The sequence below is a fragment of the Ambystoma mexicanum genome, chromosome 1q (assembly GCF_040938575.1).
Source record: "Ambystoma mexicanum isolate Mex_15411 chromosome 1q, UKY_AmexF1_1, whole genome shotgun sequence".
In the NCBI taxonomy this organism is placed as follows: Eukaryota; Metazoa; Chordata; class Amphibia; order Caudata; family Ambystomatidae; genus Ambystoma; species Ambystoma mexicanum.
Window position 1 is genome coordinate 1,019,033,035 of NC_090922.1, and position 22,900 is coordinate 1,019,055,934.

At 45.1% G+C, this 22,900-nt stretch overlaps 1 protein-coding gene across 1 annotated transcript in view; it reads left to right on the forward strand.

Annotated features, from left to right (window-relative positions):
- COL24A1 (collagen type XXIV alpha 1 chain) overlaps nucleotides 1-22,900 on the forward strand; it is a 910,546-nt gene that overhangs the window by 658,964 nt on the left and 228,682 nt on the right. The window contains exons 27-28 of the mRNA XM_069641689.1: nucleotides 8,207-8,260; nucleotides 15,543-15,596. Of these exons, the coding sequence (XP_069497790.1) occupies nucleotides 8,207-8,260; nucleotides 15,543-15,596 (108 nt within the window). The remainder of the gene's footprint in view (nucleotides 1-8,206; nucleotides 8,261-15,542; nucleotides 15,597-22,900) is intronic.

Below are 22,900 nucleotides of genomic sequence, written 5' to 3' on the forward strand. Positions count from 1 at the left end.
AGCGGTGAGCAGCCTGTGGCAGTCTCGGGAACATAACAATTTACCAGAATGAATGGTGATCAGACTAGCCCTGGTTGCCTTCCTCCCCTCTCAGAAGGACAAAGGCGTGCTGATCTTGACGGATATCACGGTGGCTGTGCAATTCCTCAACAGCGATGTGTTGTGGGATCCTTGACTTTGTGAGAGGAAACAATGCAACTGTGTTTGGGGCTCTGGAGCATGGTGTATCTCTGATGGCAGCTCATCTGGCTGGCACAGAACATTCTTATCAGATGCCCTGAACAGACAAACGTCAGTCTCCCACAAGTGGGTGCTCTGCCAGGAAGTTCTAGAAGAGAACCCCTCCCATTGGGGACTCCTCAGGTGGACCTCTTCGCTTCCAGTGTGAACAGGAAGTGAGAGATGTTCTGCTCCAGGGAATTTCCTCAGCAGGCAGATCTGCGGCACACACTGAGGGTCTAATGAACATTTGATTTCCTTTATGCATTCCTGACAGTTCCTGTCCGCCTGCTGGTTTTCAGGAGGATGTGCATGTTTGAGACCAAGTTGATCTTGATTGCTCTGGACTGGGCCCGGAGAACGTGGTAGTCACAGTTTCTGGACATGTCCATTTGCCCTCCCTGGTGCCTCCTCAACTAAGTAGATCTGCTCTCAGAGTCGATTGTTTTCATCTCCTTTTTGAAGGGCCTACCGCATACACAGGCACCTAGCAAATGATTCCTTTGCTCCCGAGTGGGATCTCAGACCTACTGCCCCTAAACTGTTGGAACTACATTCTAGTTCTCCCCTACTTTAGGGTCACTGTGATAGTTCCCTGACACTTTAGATTATCCCTCCTACGTCCTCACTATGAATTTTGCATAGTGCAAAATTAAGTCAGAGTGCATATATTTAGCACTATGAGTTAGGCGTGTGCTTCCCTATTATCGGTAAATCATGCAGATTGTCTGAACTATTGCATGTGTTATTTCAGGAGATTAACTGTCATGATCTTACAGTACATAAAAATGCATTTTCATCCTTGCTTAGGGGGTGGAAGTGATCATGGTATAGTAGCACTATCGCAGGCCACTGTGCCAGGCAACATAATGCACAGAACTGTCTGTAATGAACAGAATTCCTCTGAATACTCTTGAATTTGTAAGGCTACCACTTATTCTATTATTTTGGTCTCGAAGGGGATGGTTGTGATGGGTCTGTAGTTGGCTGGTACAGATAGGGCCTCATTTGCCTTTATTAAGATTGGGGTGATTGTGGATCTTTTCAGGGCTGCTGGGAGACAGTCCATGGTGTGGGAAGCATTCGAGATGGCTGTCAAAGTTAGGGCTAGAGAGTAAATGTTTTGTTTTAAGACAGATGTTGGACTTGCGCCGTGTTAGGCAGCTAGGGCTTTCAGGTTTTTTTAAATTCTGATGATTGACTCGTCGATGATGTAGAAGTAAGTTAAGATGACTGGTGTGTCGAAGGCTTTGCTTGAGGATGTTTAGACTGGCACATGTATGGATTTTATGACTGGTTTGGCATGGACTTGAGACCCTCAGTGTATGTGGCTTCCATAAAGATTTGGAATAGTTCAGATGTCTTGTGAGGGGAATGCATCAGCCATGATTGGTAATGTAACTTCTTGGTATTAAGTATGGCTCTTTGGTATTTCTAGTGATGGCACCAGTTTGTCCTCTTCCCGTTGAGATCAACATCATTTTCTCTCCAATTTGTGACCTTATCTCTTTAGGGTGGCCATGCTTATAATGCAATTTTTTTTTAAATTAAATTCAGTAGTGTTTTTAGGTGCTTTCTCCTCTCATAGGCTAGGCAATCAAGTGATCTTGTGATTTCATAGTGGACATTTTTCAGGTTCTGCTGTTCTTATGAAGATTTCCAGAATTCCATGGATTCCTAATGATTTTGTGTTGACCTTATTCAGGGGTCAGACAGAAGTCAGTGGTTGATAAATTTCCTGGTTTTATGGAGGATTTAGGAAATGAGGATAGTGCTGGAGACTGGGAAGTGATTGGGCCACGATATACGCGTGATGTCGGGTTTTGTTTTGGGAACATTGTGGATGAGAACCAGGTCAGGTTCGAATCCATCTGAGTTGATGGGATTGTCAGCAGAGTAGGGGAAGCCTCATATATTCATGTTTGCAAGGCACCCTATAGTGTTTAAACTACGCAGTGGTTGAAATCTCCTGTGATAATGGTTTTCTAGGACGCCTCCAGAATCATGCATAGTAAATCCAGCCATTCATCAAGGATATTCATATGGTGACCAGGTGGCCTGCAAATGATTATCAGGGAGATGGAATACAGCAAAGGGGCAAATATATTTACATCAGAGGCCTGCATTTTCACTATTTGGGGCTGCCCTTGCACATCTGTGTGCCTTAATTGAAGGGGTGTGTAAGCACAAAAGGTTGTTCAAATACCTTTTAGTGGTGCTAAAATCGGAGGAATTCAAACTTATTTAACCAGAATTTACAGCATGTGGTATTCCAAGAATACACCATGAGTTCATTACCCCATTACCTTTAATTAGGTGAATGGCCAAAACATATGGCATTTTAAATAAATACTGCTACTTTTTATTGTTACTCCCTGAATCAAAATGAGGGCCCTAATCTCCCTTCAGTACAAAAACAATGTTTGCCCTAGTTTCAAATTTCCAGGTCGGTCTCCTCAAAGTGTGGGTGGCATCTTCTTCCCACTATGGGCACACTGTGGGGTCTTTCACCGTGGTGCCAATCAGTGCAGTATTGCCATACCATCCTTCTCCTGAAAAAGAAACCCCTCTTGCTCTGTCCTTGGTTGCATGATATCATTCCAAATCTCACTGCTTGCATGCCACCATTCCCCAGTACAGGGTCAGTTCAGAAAACAACCCTTTCACAGTTCCCCCTCTACTTGGGGGCCGGGTCTGCTTCCCACTCTTCCTCTGTGAAGACCTTCCCTCTGGTGATTAGATATACCCACATGTGTAAAGGGTTATGCTGGCCAGGAGCACATTGTGATTCCCGCAATTCTTGCTTGAGTTCACATTAAAATGGCAGACGCTTGTTGATTCACAAGGAATCCCATGCGAACAGTGAGTAATCTGCGCTGTCTCAGACTGCGGAGGAACTGGCACCCTGATCTGCAAAGAAGAAGCAAATCCAGAGCAACAGGTCGCTGGCAAGGAGCTTGAAAGGGGAAAACAGTCACGTTCCACAGAAAATGGAGTTGACGGGTGGGAAAAATGAAGCACTTTCATAGAAACGTATTTCTACTGATTTCCAGCTTCTTGTCTTGCTGCCAAAGCCCTCAGTATCAGTTGTCCTTCCTCTCTTTTAGAGGAGCTCAGGGAGAACAACGATTTAAATTGCGTGATGGTGGAGCTGGAGTTACCTGAGGCTGTATAATTGGTTATTGGCCGCAGGCCGAACCCAGCAGCTGGTATTGGCTGGGCATTGCCAGTGATCTGCGATGTTAACAGCTGTAACTGTCAGGGTCGTGGTCTGGAAATTAACTTAGAGTTTACACCACTCAGATTAAACCTAAACGGAAGTGGCTTCCTGGGGAAGTTCATTGAACTGCTTGGCTATCCTCATGTGAAGGGATTGCGTATCTTGTGTGTTCATGGGAAGAGTGTAGAGTAATGATGGGGAGGTCTAGCAGCAGTCACGACTTCAGGGAGAGGGGCAAGGTGAGCGCTAGCTGATGGAATGGTGCCTGTAAAGTGCAGAAACACAGCACTTTAGTTTTCTGTTGAGGGGCATCTGGGAGTCATCATTTGGAAAATAGAGTCCGGGTACACCAAAACTGAAATGGCTTTACCAAGACGCGGCCTGGGACTTGTCTGGTTTGCTCTTGGGGCTTCATAGAGAGTATGGAACAAAAGTGGGGAAGGTTATGTAAACGTGTATTATGAGGGTCGAGTTAAGGGGTCACCTACAGTATTCTGTTGCCATGGCAGCTAGCAGGTATCTTGGCATTAGCGTCCCATTGATCTAGTTATGTGTTCTTAACCAGCAGTCAGAGCTTTAGCTCACTTTTTCGGCAGAGGAATTCATGAAATTAAACACCTACAGATTTGGGAGTCAGTCACTTGTCAGTCACTTGCGACTGCACGCACTCATCCTCACTTCCTGCTGGCTGGGTAGGTGAACGAATGTGCCTGAGCAGAGCTATGCGCCGTGGCCGAAACTGTGATGTGTGCAGGCTCGGACTTCCCTGTAGGGCAATAGGGCAAAGTCGAACCAAAAGTCGAGCCTGTTTTCTTGTCGTCAAAGTGGCCCACGTGTTGGCCCATGTGGGCAAGTTTGATAAGTTACTTCACCATGCAGCTCGTAGTTTTGACCAGTGTTACTGAATAAATATTCTTTAAAATGCGCAATTTGCATCATATTTATCAAAAACCTCCCGCTTGGGTACTACTCAAACAGTCTGTCACAAAAAGAATGAATTGTCATTTGCAACGGGGGACCACTTTTCTATTGGTGCCAAGACCATTTTATGTCCCAGGCCGACCCTGGATGTGTGAGTAGCCCAAGCCTCTCAACTGAGCCTCGACTGGGGTGGGTGCAGCGGCAGTGAGACTCAGCTGCCTCTAGCTCATGCGATTATCATGGTGCTACCCTCGAACTTTGCTTCTCTCTCTGCTCCAATTGACTGCACCCGGTGGCCCTCTCTCAGCCCTCATTATTTGCCACTCTCTTTCCCTCACATGTGGCCCCTTTCATTTCCTTTGCCATTTGCCCCATTCCCTGACAAAATGGACGCAATAGATGGAACGGACGACTTGGGTGATGAGAAAGAGAGGTTGACCTGCTTGCGGCATTGAAGAAAATCAGATGGGGAGGTGACTAACTTCTTATACAAGTGCATGAGCCTAGAAAGCAGCAGCATAGGACAATCACTGCTCCCAGTAGACTTCCTAGCATTCGAGCAGCAGGCAGCAGGGCCAGGGAGCTGTCTGCAATCTGGTAGGGAAAAAGCTCATTATGGCTGCTCTAAATGTGACAGCAAGTGGCTCCACCCCACTACTTCTTCGCAAAATGATCCAGGTCACCCGGACCATGTCCCTAATGACGGAGCTTGGGCACCCTGCTTGATCTGTCTTGCACCACCAACGGCTTCATCAAAATCTCATTGACATTCCGTGCATAGAAAGCTCTGGACCTAAATACAGTAGCGCCATTGCTAAAGCTACTCTGAGAAGTTACAACCAATTATGAGAACAATGGTAATAAAATATGGTTATCACCCGAGATTAATTTAAAAATAGACTATCAACGCCAGGAGACGTTGGTTTAAAAAGAACTGTTACTGCTGGCGGATTTTTAGAAAATACTAATAACTGTGTGGCGGCCATTTTGAAAATCTCCATCCACCTGCAGGCTTACTTTGTGGCTGTCTTTAACCAAAATGAGCATTAAAAGTGGATCATGGGGCTCTTGTAGCGAAGTGCACAAAGGTAAAATAAAGTTGAGCAAGGATGAAATCACAATCCTGGCTGATGAAGGATGGCTGTCCTGCCTGTTTGGGGCCCTCAGCAGTAAGACAAGTGCTACAAAAATGAGCGATTGCAGTACAATGCTGACGAGGTGGTAGCAGTGTCCATGCACCCCAAGACAGCGGATGATGTCCACAAGAGGTGGAATGACTTGAAAGGATGAGCCAGGTTCCTGGTCTTACATCACCTGAGAAAAACCATGACGAAGGAGATGGTGGATGCAACACAGCACATTGCTGTCCTTGAAGCACCGAGAGACCAGAGGTAGGAGCTGATTCTGTCCCAACTACCTAAGCATATTCCAGAATATGTGCGGCTGGAGCAAGCACCCATATCCAGACCAGAGCTGCAAATCCTAGGATGGTCACAGGAAAGCAGGTCTAGCATCTGAGAGCCAACTCATCCAGTATGACTGTCTTAACCAGACAGTAATGCAAACTTTATAGTGATAACTGTGCCTATCACAACAGGCTATGTCAAGTGTCAATCACACGGCCCACCCAGAATCTGTTGATGCCCACTCAGCAGCGCTGTGTGGGCATTTACAGATGTTAATGTCACTGCAGTTGGCCCATTTCATTAGCTTCAGGCCCCACTTGTTGGACAAGCCTGGCTACTCCTCTGCTTGTGGCACAAGCGTGTGCTTGATTGACACGGAAACACAAACCTAAGTGGATAATTGCCAACCCACACCCGTTTCTTGGCACGGTCATCTTCGTGTGCAAATGCTACGTAATGGTATGCAAGGAGGGTGCAAGTGCGTGAATGTCCATTGTATGCTGAACTGCTGTGGTGACCTGGAGAGTGGTCCTATATTCACATCAAGGGCCGCCTCACGAGTATGCAGATGTTAAGGGTGCTAACACCTCCAAACGGATTTACCATTCCCAACAGTGGAAACAAAGTCACATCTTTGTGGAATTATAAGTTTGTGTTGTTATGGGGAAATGGAAGTAAAACCACACTGCACACCCTTGCAGTTGTACAGGTTACGAGTGTACACACCCATGCTCTTGAGCTGAAAAAGCAGGACGCTGCACTGTTACTACCTGTTTTTCATGTACCTCCAAACTCGTAGTATGTCCCTTTGCAAAGTCATTTAGTGTTATTTACGTCAGTGCATGTTTTTGACAAAGGTGTGTGTACAACAACAAAAGATTCACTGCATCATGTTTGTATTTTCTTCTCAGATAGGTGTAAACCACGCTTGCTTTAAATATACATGTCACGATATTATCATGCATAAAATGTCACACAATATATCCACTCTCTGATTTTCTTGCTGCTGTTCTTCACTGGTGTTTTTTACAGCTATTTTATACTAACGATCTCTTCCTTACTTCCCTTTCCATCCTTGATGCCCGCCTCGCACACCGTGCTTTTATCGCAACACAATCATTGTTGCTTGGCTCCTTAAATGTCAGTATGCTTGTGCATAGTTTTTAAAATTCTTTTCACTCTATTCCTCATTCCATGTTCGCACTGTGCTTCCCTGTTATTCATCACATATTTTTCACTCCCTCCCTTGCTAATCTGAACTGGGTCTCTATTTCACACACAAAAACACATACAATCACAAAAATTGGAAAGAGAAAAAGAAAGGAGATAGGAGAGGAAAGCAACAAGCAAAGAAGGGAGTTATGGGAATGTCTAATTACCAACACAGTTGTAACAACAACAACAAAAAAGATTCTCATATGCAGGGATGGTCTGAACGTTAAAAGCAGGGGGTCGGAGGGTACTGGTTCGGAAGTAGGTAGAGGCGTTGCTAGGGGGGGCTTATGGGGCTATAGCCCCGGGTCTTTTGGTTGTAGCCCCGGATAGAAGCTCTGGGGCTACAACCAAAAGGCTAGTTAGCCCGAGTCCCGACAGTCCCGATATTAGTGTAGCCCCAGATCTTTTCCAGACCTAGCAACACCCTGGAAGTAGGCATACCAGGGTCTTATCTTAAGAGATGTCTCTTCTGTTGTCATTGATTGCCTTGTCTCCCCCTTTTCAATAGTGATGTATTGTACACCTGGATCGGCTTATTTCTCTCTGCTTCCAAGGCCCTTCTGTTTATGTTCTTTTCAAGACTCACTCCCTAAATCAGTCTAATGCTCTTCTCCGTTCTCTACTTATCAACCTACTCAAGGGTTCCCACAGTATCACTTGATTTTCTTTCTGTTTCTCCAATGCCTAGCGCACCATGTATCTCCGGTGGCCTGCAACCTGCAGCCCCCTCATCTGCTTTGTACTACAACTCCCATGAGGCCACATCATTGACTATGATGTCTATGGCTGATGGAAGTTGTAGTCAAAAACATCTAGGGAGCCTAATGTAGATGTGTGTGCAGATCTCTCTGACTTCTGGCCCCAAGGTTATGGAATGCGCTCACAGTGAATATATTTCTCCCTCATGCCCTCCGTATATAAATCTCACTTGAGCGCCCTTGCATTTTTCTTTTACTTGATCTGTTTTTGTTCAATGTGCTCTTTAATCCATCTTTCACCGCTTGATTCTCATTCATTTCACCAAATATTTGTGATTATTTCTTTATTGCACTTTTTTTAATGTTGCATCTCATTTTTGCATGTATAGGGCTTTGGAACAAAACAATGTATAAATCAAATGTACACAAATGCAAGACTAAACAGGTTGCATAACTGTGATCATTGTGTGAATGTTCATGGAAATACCCTTTTCATTCTTTAATAATATCTGTAACTGCAATTTCAGGGTTATCCCGGACCTCCAGGCACCCCTGGGACGTTTGGTCCCGAAGGTTTACCTGTAAGTATAATTTATTTATTTATTTATTTATTTATTTATTTAGCGCACCTAACCCAAGGGTATCTGGGCACTTAATACTAATAATACAACCTTCATTCACCTTTGGCATATTTAAGATTAAAAAAGGAAAAAATGAGAGTGAATCCCATTGTGTGAATGATAAAGAAAATATGACAGCAATTTGGTACACAGCCCATCATCTCATGCTCACTACAAGTGCAATTAGCAAAGGCAATGTCGGTCATCCTACACACCCCAGGAAAGGCAAAGTGAACGAGCTCGGGCTCGATCCCGTGACCTTCAGTTTCATGCATAATTCTGCAGTGGATGCATTAGTCCACACGCGTTTTTTCCAGCCCTTATAAAAAATCTCATACCTTGATTCGGCAAAAGTCAAAATGCCAAAGAAATAAAAGTGAGTAAATGGCGTATCCTTTGACAAACACATACTTGCATTCGGTTGCATTGTTTTTGCCTGGTTTCTATTAAACTACATATTCTTGGTATGTTCATGAAATTGTGAGGTAGGCCAGTTTATAGTGCCATCATTGTAATAATTAGCACTGAGCCACAACACTAGAGCTCACGTCCACTTCACTGAGTTGCTTGTCCTCGTGGAAAATTTATTTATAAGCCTGATAGACATATATTGGCTAAAAGATTTCAAGTTTCTTTAAATAAATTAAGCCACTGAGGCGCACACTTTGCAATTACCGGGGAGCACGTGGCTCACTGTAATATTCTGGAAGAAGTGCAATAGCCACCATTCGGCTTTTTGCAATAGTAAATGGAAACAGCCACTGAGGGATTATTTAAATCAAGACAAGCTTTGCTCGCTCTCTGAAACATGCAACGCACGGAAGTTGTTCGAAACGACACTTGAGCGCCCTTATCACGTTCATTTATGCCGAGCACACATGTGGCACGTTTTTGCCCCACAGCAGGTCTTCAAATGTCAATGCATTCCCATGAGCACAATGCCCTCAGCCCCCACACAGTGCATGGGCATTCAATCATTACGGCCTCCAAATGTCGCCCCTCTATAAAAGTGCTTACTTGATGAATTGCCTTCATTAAGCTACACAACAACAATTGGCCACCACACACACAGGAGGCCTTTAGCCCCACTGGCAAGGGCGTGCAGGATTTATGTGTTTGTTTATGGTTTGCGATTGGCCTGGCACCAGCTACAGCCACGGGCACTTCGTGGTACTTCCAAGGAATGAGAAGTGCCTTCCCTGATAGGTGCCCTGCACAGGCCTTGGTAGCATTCAGACCACTCTGCGCAAGGACGCCGGGGGAGGGAAAGTGCGAAATCATGGGAGCGACTGCCATAGGAACTGTGCATGAGTTGGGCGCACGTGAAAAGAGAGCGAAGTCTTAGAGACCTTAAAACAGTCGCGAGGAAGAGGAGGCTGAGGCCGTAAAGCCGGAAATAGAGTGTGTCAGCATCTCCCAGACTACGTGCCAAGGCCAAATGTATTTTCGAAATGGTCCAGGCTCCAGGCTGTCTACCTGCAGTCAGTGAGATATGCGAGGATCGTGGCGACATGGCTGCGAGGTCATGACTCATGGATCCATAATCAACAGTGAGGTTTGAAACTGCTCTCTTAGAGGGCAATGCAGGTGTAGGGCTGCTTTAATGATGCAGCTGTCAACGTCGAGGGAAGGCTGTGAAGCGGAGGGAGGTCTTCCCCCAATGTGTATTCTTTTTAGCAAGGATCAACTCCCAGGGGTTTTAAACTATAGTAAGCTGCAATCTATTTCCCTTTAAGACTAATATCTGCCAACAGGCTAAAAGACATGGGTAAGACACATTGGGCCTCATTACGAGTTGGGGGCAAAGGGATACCGGGTAAGGACACCGGTGCCGGTAATCCCTTTGCACCCTATTACGAGTTCCCTTAGCGAGTCCCTTCCTTAACGCCTGGTTTTACCAGGCGTTAAGGACGGGACCCATTAAGGGACTTTAGAGCTAATAACGGTACCGCAATTTGCGGTACCGTTATTAGCGCCTTCCCATTGAGCCCTATGGGGCTCAAATGGGAATGGGGAATGGCTTTTTCAATCGGGACTTACCGTCCCGCAAAGGTCGGAATAGACCGGTAAGTCCCCATTGAACGAGGTGGACTCGGTACCGGTATTAGAGGTAGTCATGGCGCTAATAGCGCCATGATTACATCCAAACTCGGAATGAGGCCCATTCTCTTGCAAATCTGGGCCACGTAAAATTCATTAGCCACACATGACACTGTCAAAGTAACAACAACAAATCCATTTCCGCCTGTCCCCATTACTGCATTACTACTTCGCCATAAGGGGAGTAAACCAGTGGTCTCTCTTACAGCCACATAGCTGGCATATACTCTGGCTTCCTAAAGGGCAAGCTCCTCCCTCACATTCCTGTCCTTTTAAATAGATATAGGGTCAGATTGGACTTTGAAATCTGTAAACACCAACTGGGGCAGCTCCTGCTAGGCATTGCTGGCCGCCACATGTGAAGTTCTGGATTGGAATGGAGCCATTCATGCCTCCTTATCTCTGTTTTTTTTCTTGGGGCCAAAAAGCCCGTCAGGACCGGGCTACTTGTAGCTTTCAGTGATATTCCAAGTGACAGATGTTTTCTCAGACCAGCCATGATGCTGCCTTTTGTAGTCTGGGCCTTGAGTATAACAACAGCATCACGATATGCCCCATAAGGACATCATTAAGTGGATCACTGAGGTGTTCACGATACTGAGCACACTCGGTATAGGTAGCATGTGCGCGTGTCCCGACCCAGCAACCCAAGTCACAAATCTACACTGGTTTCAATGCTGTAGTGTGAAGAAAGATTGATGTCCAAAATGATGAAGAAAAAGAATGAATTGACGTCCTAAAAAAAAACAGGTCTTCCTTTGCTTCGAGTAGATTTGGCCATCAGACCCACAGTATGTGCCCAGCTCTTGGAAACGCAAACTACACCAGTATAACCATTACCTCTGCTGCCTCTGTCCAAGCAGAGGAGGGACTTCCCTTCCAGTCAGGGAATGTTATAGGTTTGAGCAGCAGGTGCTGCCCCCAATCGGTGTTGCTGCCCTTGTCTGCTTCTCCATTGATGGATGGTAGGGATGGTTTCAGGTCCCAACACTTTACAGCTCTGGAGTTGGTCTTTGAACTTGTACCATCCCGTGCACCAGAACATGCTCGTTAGAAATAAGGGTCTCACTCCCCCAAAACCTTTGCTGGCTAACAAACACCTGCAGTTCCACTGGGACTCCAATTAACAAGCGTCAGGTGTGTGTCCACTTTCTCTGCATGTTGACGGATTTTCAGTGGGAATGCTGAAGACCCCATGTCTCTCCCTTGATGAAATTGAAGGTGGTGGAGTTAATACTCCTGCGAAGTTTGGATCAGGTCCCAGAGAGGAAGCTGAGCTTGTCCTTGATGTCAAGGTCTTGCAAAGAAGCCTTTGTAAAGCCAATGGACCTGGTACATACCTTGATCCTTTCTGGATCCTTAACATAGCCATTCCAATGAGTCAGGTAATACTGTTATAAGTAACGCCTTGCTGCTCCAATGGCATGTTGATGTACTAAATTATATTTTGTAGTCATATGCTAATGTGGAGTCACTGAGTCTTTTTAGCAGGTCTTTCACTAACCATGGGCCTCATTACGACCCAGACGCTAATGGGTTAACGGCGCTGTAAAAGGCTGCGGCGCCATTAACCTATTAGCGTCTAATTACGAGGTCCCTTTGCGGGACCCGACCTTAACGGCTGGTGTAGACCAGCCGTTAAAGTAGGGACCCGCAAAGGGACCTTGGTGCTAATTACGGTGCCGCAATTTGCGGCACCGTACTTAGCGCCTTCCCCATTCCCATTGAGCCCTATGGGGCAAGAATGGGGAAGGGCCATGGAGGAAGGGGGAATTACCGCTCCCCCAACCTTGTAATGGGGTGGTAATTCCCCCTTTCTCCATGGCGGAGTCAGTAATTTACCGGCATGGACCATGGTGCTAATAGCACCATGGTCTTCCGCCAGGGTCGTAATGTGGCCCCATGTCTTGTCCCTGTGGTACATGACGTACGGGGGACCTTCTCTTCCATGTAAATAAGCACAAAACAGAGGCTCACATCTGGAGTTCCCTGGTTTCTTTTGACCCATGAACCAGTGGGAAAGGATAGTGGCGCAGGTGCTGAGTGCTATATTCACTCTGACACCCAATAACTCGCCAAAGAGGCTCGATTGTTTACTCGTAAAGTAGTTTGCAATGGTTAGCCGGGCCTTGAATGCCTCTTGCAAGATGCACAATAAAGAGGTTGGCAAAGAGAAAGATGTCCATATGCCAGCTGGCATGAGAGCTCTATCCTTTCAGATGGTCAAAGATGGCAAGGAGGCTACAGACACATGTTGTAACATGACCAGAACACTAAACGGCAAGGGCACATTAATACTATATGGTGGAGATCTCACTACAATCTAAAATATGGGAAACCTTTTTCCCATGCATGGCCACTGTTGATATCTTTATTTTTGGCTGGAGAACCCACCTACTCGATCTTTCATTGAGTGGCCACTAGGTTACTGGGGCTCAGGGTCATCAAGGTCACTGGGCCTTTCTCCCATCTATCAAAGGAATTTCAGACAGACCCTGGCAGAAAACACTGCCATAATGCATTATCTGAACAAAGAGGAGGAGCTTACTCCCATTCACTTTAGGCCTGGACACTCCGATTGAAATGTAGGTCCTGGTAGCAGATCTGGCAGGGTGCTCTCAGTTGGCCGATGTTTGCCAAAATTATGTTTTACTGATGCTGGAGGCACAAAGGCTTGCAGCAGCGTTCCCCACCAGAACCCTCGTTACCCCTCCCTCCACATCTTATCTTTACCCCACGTCCTTTAACCAAAGTATGAGGGAGTAAACAGGAAGGTCGTGACTGGCATTTTTTCTGACAGTCAGACATTCAGTGCCAGAACTCAACAGGCAAGAGTCGACTTCCCGCGAGCGAAGGCTTCACCAGGCAGGAATCTGGCTTTCCTTTGTGCCTAAGGTGAAATTGTCAGAATATTCTTAATTCGGTGTTACATCCTTGCAAGATGGGGTAGGGTTTCATCACCTTGACACAGTGGTCTTCAAGTTGTGTGGGGGGACAAGGATGTCCAATGAGGGGCTCTTCACAAAGGGAGTACAATGACTGCTTTTTGTAGAAAATAGAAGCAGATATGGCATCTGGAGGGGGCAACAATATGTTTACTCAAAGGGGGTACAGCAACAGTATTTTTAGGGAAGAGGGTTACGGCATCAAAATGTTTGAATACCACAACCCTAGACCTACGCAGTGTAGGATTGAAGTGCAAGTTTCGGTTGCTGTTTCAATGACCCATAAAGGTACGATTCGAAGCAGGCTATTTTAAAGTGGATTGTTATGTGTAATACGACCTGTTACGACCTGACAAACCAGGAGGAAATTGAAGGGCGTGAGGTCCATTCCACCAGAGTTTAGGTAGACACTTCTGCTTTGCACAGGGATATTATCCCCACCAATAATATCGCCATATGTATAGTCGTTGGGAAACGCCATGGGCGATATTATTAGTGGGGATCATTTATGGGATAAATGGGAGCAGGGGTTTGCCGGGGGTGATCCCGATGCCTTTAAAAAAATATGGGGTTGTGGGGTTGTCCCCACAGGTTCCATGGGGTAGTATCCCCGAAAAAAAAAGGCGCCATTCTTGTATGGCTATATTTTTGCGGCGATATTAACACATGGAACCGTTCTTTTGTGGGACATCTTTCATGCTTTCACCTGGGCTTCTGTACATACTTTTGACTAGCATGACTGTCTACTTTTATTGACATGGCGGAATGCTTGATTTGCCGGTCCATTTTGTCAGCCGCTATATGAATTTTTTGACTTTTGATGCCGGACAGCGGCGCTTTTCCATGGCCTAGTGTTGCTCCACCGCTCCTACGGGACTGTTCAAAGATTCGCGAGTCCAGTTTGCACCGGAAGCTATTTGAAAAGATTAAGACTCTGGGGTGGGACCTCACAATCATCATAAAGAACAGTACAGAAGGTCATTGGTTCATCCCACCCTACAATGTCTGCCATCAACACCTGGCTAAACAGCTGAAGAGGCTCTGCCCAGAAACCAGTGTGTGCTTATGCTCCCCGAACCACATTCATAGGAATTTTCTGTTGTGCTTGGATCATTTAGAAATATTTGACCAGGTGTAAATAGATTTTTTGTCTTGAATTTAACATGGGTAACATAGGTTTACTTATAAGACACGATGGGGCCCATATTACAGAATTCTTGCACTGGGGCAGGGCAGTTTTACAAAGTATTATGCAATGGGGCAAAAACTGCCCTGGTGTAAAGATGTATTAGAAAGTACATATTTGCATTAGAGCAACCTTTGCAGCACTGCTTTTACTGTGAAAACTGCATTTGCGCACGTGCAAACATGTCTGTAGAATGGCTCCCAGTGGCCTTCAGAAAAACAAGGCAACCACAGCAGAATTCACTGAATGAGACCCAAGTAGAGTGGCACATACTTGCGAGCTGAGCATACATGACGGGGAACATGCGCCTATTACCCAGATGAAGAGTTGCAAATGACTGGCGCTTCACAGATGTTGTAGGTAACTGTGCATTTGCATGTACAATTACATGATGCCACTAACTCAGTTTCCAGGGAGCATTATACAACTTTCTGATTAGGCCAGAAACGGGTCCCCTTACTTGTAATGCCAAGCAATAGCGTCTTGCCAATACCTATTGCACAATCCAGTCCTTCTCGTACTAAGGATGGCATGAAGTCCCTCTAGGCGAAGGCATTGCAGAAATAGAATACATGGTGTTTGTATATAGTGCTTCGTGCCCGATTGCTCCCACATGTAAATGATTTAATAACATATTTCATTATTATCCCATTGTATCGAGCTAGCAAGGAAGGATGAAAGGCAGAGTAGGGCATATTGCTGGATTCAGACTTGTGAGGTGTAGGCTGGCTCCAGCAGAGAGGCAAGCACTGCATATGTTAGCTTTCCACCCATACTCTAGAAACCTGTGCCCTGGATTTCTGGGGGTATGTGCTCACCACAAACACGCTTAGTAAACATAAAAGGACAGAATAGTGCTCCGAATATCATCTTCTATTCACAGTTTTGAATGTCACCTTTCTAAAGCAGCCATAGTTCACGTTCTAGTAAAAGGATGGAAAGCAGAGGGCTGGGTCACTTGCTAATCAATGTTTCGCTTCACACTGGTCAAGTTTTGCCATTTATTTTTTAGGGTCCTGCGGGGCAAAGGGGATCGGCGGGTCTGCCAGGTCCAAAGGGAAGGAGAGTGAGTATGTTTTTATTATAAACTATTTCAGAAGTAATATTTCACTGCAAATGGTTTAAAGTTATGTTACATCTAACACAATAAACAAGTGAGATTGCTCAAATCTGTTCTCTTCGGATGAATGTTGCCTTGAGAATGCGGTGCTCGGCTTAAAATGCATGTTTTAGCCACATCAGCGAATCGCAGATTGTAAATGGCGTTACTCTCTTCACTCTCCAAAGGAATCACTTCGTTACTTCGAATGGAGTGGAGTCCCTGCTCAGGATACATGAACGTCACTGGCAGCTGATGATTTTACTAGATTCAGGGCATGCAAGTGTTGCAACCATTGCCCTGCTTCTATCAGGAAAACTGCATCAACCTCACATTAGCCAATGCACACGTGTCACATCTATGACCTTCCGAGAAGGGCAAAGTGGTCTCTTTAGCAACGCATTTAGTAATGTACAGCAAGGGTGCCCCAACACTCAATGCTTAGTTATATGTGTACTCAGTGACGCGTCTTTACATCAGTGCACGTGCATCAGTTTACATTTGTGCCAGGGCACTTTTCGCGTGTTCTCCTTTTTCAGGGAACAAGTGAAACAGATGTTTAAAAGGGTAAAGGGTACATGCAGTAAAAAAAAAAGTGGGAAGGGAATACGAGCACCTCACATTTTTTTTTTTTTTTTTTTAAAACAAGCAAAACAGAAGTAAATAAAAAAGGTATACCAGGGGGGGGGGGGCATAAAAGAGTCGGGGATATAGTGCCTAGTGTTTTATTTTTGATATTAAGGAGAGGGTGTTCCAGTTGTGGGAGCTATGAGTGAGCAGAAGCGTGAAAGTGCACAGGAAGACAGGGGCTGGGGAGGGGGTTAGGGTGCTACAGTGGAGAAGCAGGTGATGATCATGTAGCCAGGTAAGGGGGAGGGAGGCTAATCAGTGATCCATCAATCGATTTAAAGACGAGGAGGAAGGATTTGAAAAGAGATCAGCATTGCATAGTGAGGCAGCCAGCATGGAGGCATTAAGCAGAGCTAGAGGAGGCATGGGTGTGGGTGTAAAGGGAATGAGTGGCAAAATTAGGACTTTATCTGAGGGTGGGTATGCATAAAGAGGGAGGCCCAACATAAGACTAGAGTAATGGCCAAGATGGTTGAGTATTAAAGTTGATTGGGTATAAGGATCTAGATGAGTGATCTGATGGAGACGTTGGTGAGAAGGGGGTCCTGTGCTCCTCATCATTAGCAGGTGGGTATAGATAGCAACGATCAGAGTGGAAATGCTGAACTGGTGAAGGTTAAGGTTGCTGTTCATAAGAATCCTGATGCTATGGGTCTTTCAGAACAGTCTTAGGAGGACGAAGGACATGGGGGAAGAAACAAGGGTGGAGCATTGTTGGCAGGCAGCTCGATGACTTTAGTCTCAGCAGAGTTCATCATAAGGCACCCCTGGAAAGCCATTCAAAGAGGGATAACCGAGAGTCAGTCCGAGATGCAAGGTCTTGGGTAAAGGTAGGCAAACAGAAGATGATCCTGATGTCACCAGCAAAAGCGTGCTACGAAAATCTGAATGAGGCACATTTTCCAAGAGGGAAGGTAAAGGGCTGGGGGGCAAGGGCAGAGCAATCAGCACTGCTATAGGGAGAGGGGAGCAGTTTCACATATCCGTATTTCATGAGACCGAGAATGATCTGTCTGTGAGATAATAAGCAATCAAAGACAAGGCACCGTCTTCGATACAAGATGAGAGAGTTAATTGGCTCAGGAGGATAGCTCGGGGGCAACGTGCTCGCCTTGGAAGCAAAATGATACAGAGCAACACAGGTTCGATCCCTGGGTCTGTGCTTAGAAACCTCTGGGTATTAAGTGTGTTATAAATAACCTATCATATCATATCATTGAGACCGATGACTGTGAAGAAGTTATTGCATAGCGCTGTGCTTCATGTGGATTATTTATCAATTGTGGGTTTGCAAACACAGGGCATATTTTTGTAGAAATTCTTCTTCACTGTTCTTTTGCTCAAAAACATGCAGGATTCTGATTTAAATATTCACTTTGTATCCTGAATGGGGGGGCAAGGACACATCTCTCGAGTTCTCTGTGTCAAACAGCACATGCATAACATGGCATGCTGTGCTTCGGACTGCAACTAAGTGAGTCATGCAGAAATGTTGATGCTTCTGTGGAAACCTGAAGATAAGATGTAACAGTAAACCCATGCCTCTCAGAATAAGAAACTGCTGCCACAAATCACACTTGGTAGCTCATAAATACACATAAATGGGCTTCATTATAAAAAGAGCAGCATGAATACAGCCAACAGTAAATATCAATTACAAAAGAGGAAATACTGCCTATTACCAAAGGGGAATACGTTTGGCATGCAGTCAATGAATTAACACTGGCGCCAATTGCATTACTGCTGGTAATCCACAATACCAAACGAAATACTCTCTAAAATGGTGGTATATATTACCCATAAATCATCATGTTTCAGATGTCCTTAAAAAGGGGCAAAACTAGAACCATCCTCCACTACGTAAAGTTTAGTTTCGGTGGGATACCAAAGTCACAGGTAATGAATGCGGTGCGTCTTTTACCATAGGGTCTCTTCATGGACCATGCAGCTTGCTCATGCTGTACATTTCTTATTGTCTTTTGATGGTGGTAGATTTGTACCACTCCTTCCTCTGCATTTGCTATTGTCAATAAGGACATTCGTACGAGGAGAAGGGACATCAGCCAATAAGATAGGTGGAACAGCTGGCGAGAATAGTCATTCTCAGCTCGCTGCTTCCAGCCACCCGAGGCACGTATTATTTCATGTGGGGAGGCAACAGGGATGAAGCGGACAACAGCAGCCTTCGTTTTAAAATATTGTAAGCAACAGTCTGCTGCTTACAATGGGTTCATGCTGGTGCGGTTTAAATGTGTTTTACAACATCAGAAACTTTAAGCCTCTTCAAGGAATGTCTCCATTCTAACAGGTAGGACCACACACCCTCCACTCCCCACCCTACCTAAGACTGGGTGACCCCACTGTTTCCTCCCCTGGTTGCTTGTAGATCCCTTGTAGCTCCCTTGCGGAAAAATTACCCACCTCTCCCCACCCCTTGACACTTTTAGTACAATTTTAAAATTGCACAAAATCCAAGCTCTGATACTTTTTATTGAACTTACTGAGAATATTATGGTGAGATGGTAAAATCCATAAGCTTTTGAAGTCCCGTAGACTTCTTTATTACATGGTGGTTACTTGATTTAATGAACAACCAATGTACATGCTCCAACAGGAAGGCACAGGGCAATCAGCTTGCAACACTCCAGACACATATTTTGCAGAAGGGTTACTCAGACAGACAAATTGAGAGTAAATGTGATTGGGCAAATCTAGCACTAAGGGCCTCATCATGAGTTGGGCGGTAACGCCGGCGCTATTAGCGCCAGTGCTAATAGCTCTATCGCCAAACCCCCCGGGGCTATTAGCGTCGGATGACGGGTTTGCCGGAACGGTTATTGCCCATTCCCCATTGGGCCGATTCGGGAATTCCTCATTCCCCATTGGGCCCAATGAGGAAAAGTTGTGCTATTACTGCCGGCGGATTTCCCGCCAGCGGTAAACGTGCTGAAAATCGGTGAATTTGCCACGGATTTCCCCCCAGCTCGGAGCTGGGGGGAAATCCGCCAAGATCATGATCTGGGTGACCCTTAAATGTGGCAGTAATAGCGTTAGCGCCGCATTATAGGGTTACCGCCAAACTCGTGATGAGGCCCTTAAAGTGAACCCGTCCATCATGGTACTGAAAGGTGGCCTTTCGAACACCAAGGGAGCTCAAGTACTTGAAGATGCTCAACCTAATAAATTGTGGCCTGAACATAGATATCAGGTTTATAACACACTACGGGCAATGTTGAGCCTGGTACTATCAAAGCAACCCCATCAACAGAGTCAGAAGACTACCTACTTTTACCAAATCTCAACTACCTCTGTTACACAATTGGCCTCATTACACGGTAGGCGCTAGGGGATTACCGGCACCGGTAAGGTCACCGGTGCCGGTAATCACTTAGCGCCCTACTACGAGGTCCCTCAGCGGGTCCCGCCCTCAATGCCTGGTCTGACCAGGTGATATGGACGGGACCCGGTGAGGGACTTCAGAGCTAATAACGGTACCGCAAATTGCGGTACCGTTATTAGCTCCTTCCCCATTCCCATTGAGCCCTATGGTGGCTCGAATGGGGAATGGTTCCCGGAATGGGGACTTACCAGGCCCGCAAAGGTCAGAATAGACCGGTAAGACCATATTCCGGGAACCCGACCTGGAAGGCATTAAGGGGGTAGCTACCGCCTACCGTGTAATGAGGCCCAATGTGTCTGAACTCTGAATATGTGAGGACACAAGAAACTAATTAGCTCAGCATGCCTCACGCTTAATAAATGCTGACACTCATTGGAGCTTACTCACCCAAGCTTGCCCTATCAGTGTACGTTGCGCCCTTCCAAAAGTGTAAACTTGTTTTTGTATCTGCCACTTTGTATGCAAGCCTGTAAGGCACTGTCGAACATAAGGCACACTGGGGTAAAATTGTACAAAACACTACAGCCATTTTCAGAACATTTTTGCATTGGCTCCATCATTTTCAGGCCAGTGGTAGTTATGGTTGACCTACAGTATGACAATGGGACTGCATAGGAGATGCAAAGCTGGAAATGTTTTAGTTTCAACTCACTGGTGTGAGGTGCTATTTTAATACTGGTTTGGGTATTGCAATCACTGCAGTTGTTTGGGTGTGGATGCCACAGACATTCAGACCAATATTGCTGGCCTCACCCGGGTCGGATTGGCCCCTTGGCCTTTCGGCCCATGGCTGGGCCGAAATTGTCCCTGGGGGGTGGGGCCGGTTTCTGGCTATGCCTGGGCCGGTTTGGAAGAGAAAGAAATTTGAAAAAAATATATATTTTTCGTTCCGTTTTTTTCATTTTTTTTCAAAAACCTTTTCATCCTTCTTAGGTTGATAAATGAGTACCAACACAGGTTGGGTGATATTGTATGCATATTTGTTCTATAAAAAAGAGCGTAAGAGTAAGTGCTAAACAATAACATATTATTATTTGGCCTTGGACGTCTGCTTGGATTCACAGTAATTTAGTGTACTTTGGAACAATGCTATTTGATGGCACTTCCTGTTTTGTCAATGGGTGAACGTTCTTTTTCATCGCTTCCCCTGATGTCACTTTGGGTTGGGGTCAAATGACATCACTTCCAGTGATGTCATCAGAGGTCAAGGGTCGTGAGGCGAGGGCTGGGCCACTTATTTGAGGCGAGGGGTGGGCCACTTTTTTTTGGGTGACTGGGCCTATTTCTTGTCCCAGTCGGCCCTGCGACTCACAAATTCTTAAAATTCACACTAGACCGGCAGATGCAGTTCCTAAGTTTACTCGCATGACCTATGAGAAATGCAGTCGCCACAGGTTGAAGCGTGACAAATCATTTCCAGGCGCATTCTGTAAAATAGTGCATTTCACCATTGGTGCAATTCATATTTGACAGAATAATGCCACCCAGTGGCCAGCCATGCACTGTGAATCTTATTTACCATGTCAAATTAACATTGGAAACATCTCCATACTCGGCAGCAAAGTTGAGTACAAATCAAATAGTGCTTGACATTCATAAAATCTGCTCAACTATGCGAGTGGGCGAGTAGATTTTGCAAACCCTGCATTGTATTTGGAAAAACTGAAAGCTGGTGAACAACGTTAGACTGTGTGAAGTTGTGAAAATACACATTCTTTTCTTTCTTTTTTTAAATTTACATTTTTCAACTTTTGCAATACATTCAGAGCAATCAGTGTCCAACAATACATGGTTGCAGTACATTGAACCTTAAGCATAAAATGTACAATTGGCATATTTGGAGGGACTCTTAAAAAGAAATAAACATGTTATAACCAACATCCTCATTTGGACAGACATTTGTAAAATTACACGACAAACAAAAAATTAACTGGAAATGATTGGAAATTAGAGAAGTAACAATAATTCAAGCCAGGTCAGCATTTTTCAATTTGTAAAATAACAGCAAATAGTAAATAGTTAACGCATTCACTAATCTTTAAAATAATCCCAAATTGAATTATATTCATACATCATTTGTCTCTGCAAGAAAGGCACATCCTCCCTGACTGATGCAGCCAGTCCTCATGGTTGGATTTTTCTGTAAGACCTCTTTTGCCACCATCAGCAAAGTCTGATATATCCATGTTCTAATACTAAATAATATCTATGGAGTTTTAGGTATATTACTGAATATGAAGAACAGTGTGATTCGTGCAGTGTAGCTTGAGTGACCATCTCTAAAACATCATCCCAATATTGGCTAATTTTGTCACAACTCCAAAAACATATGGGAATATGTACCAACTGCCTTCCGACAAGTCCAATATATATCACATTGCAAGATTTTACATGTTTTTACTCTCCATGGCCACCAATATAAGCAATGAATAACTGTTACTCACCACACCAAGGATCGGAAGATTGGAACCGGACCTTGAAGACAGAAGTGGTGGAATTCTCGGAGCAACCAGTCTTAACCTCAGCTACCCTGATTTCAGTGAATCAGGCTTCCTCAAGAAGAGGTGCTCTTTTCTATGATGTATCCCTCCACTGTGTTGATATGACAGACAGAGGTATCAATCAAATAAAAGAGCGGGGTAAACACACACCGCTAGACCAACAGCTGAAAAGAAACCGCAGAAAGGGTTATACACGGTACAGATGAGAATAGCAATTGAAAGTACAATCAACAATTAATGAATACCTGAATAACAAGTTGGTTGGAGTAGCAGAGTATGTACAGAGCCTAGAAGGACAATGCAAAAGACAATAAGGAACTAACAGACTTAAAGGACTCCCCTTAAATCCTAGAGAATTCACGACTAACCTGGAAGGACATGGATAAGGAGCAAAAAGGAAATCCTGCTGGAAGTGACACAACGACAGGAGAAAATAATAAACAGGGATGTTAATGAGGTAGGATACACCCGAACGGCATGAGGGACGCGCTAGGTACGAGTTGGTGCGTGTAACTGGAAAGCGTCCTGAACTGCACTTGTAAGATAAGAGTACAAATCCAGCACAATGTCCAAGGTAACGTGTAGTTTTCTTCACAGCAGGGGCAGGCAGCGTTTATCCAAGAACAAACAATCACAAGAAGTAATGAGCACAGTTTGAAATGAAGGAACACTTACTGAAGGAAGTGAACCCTAAATTGCCTGGGTTGACCGCTCCGTTGCAGCCCTTGAGGAAGGAACCA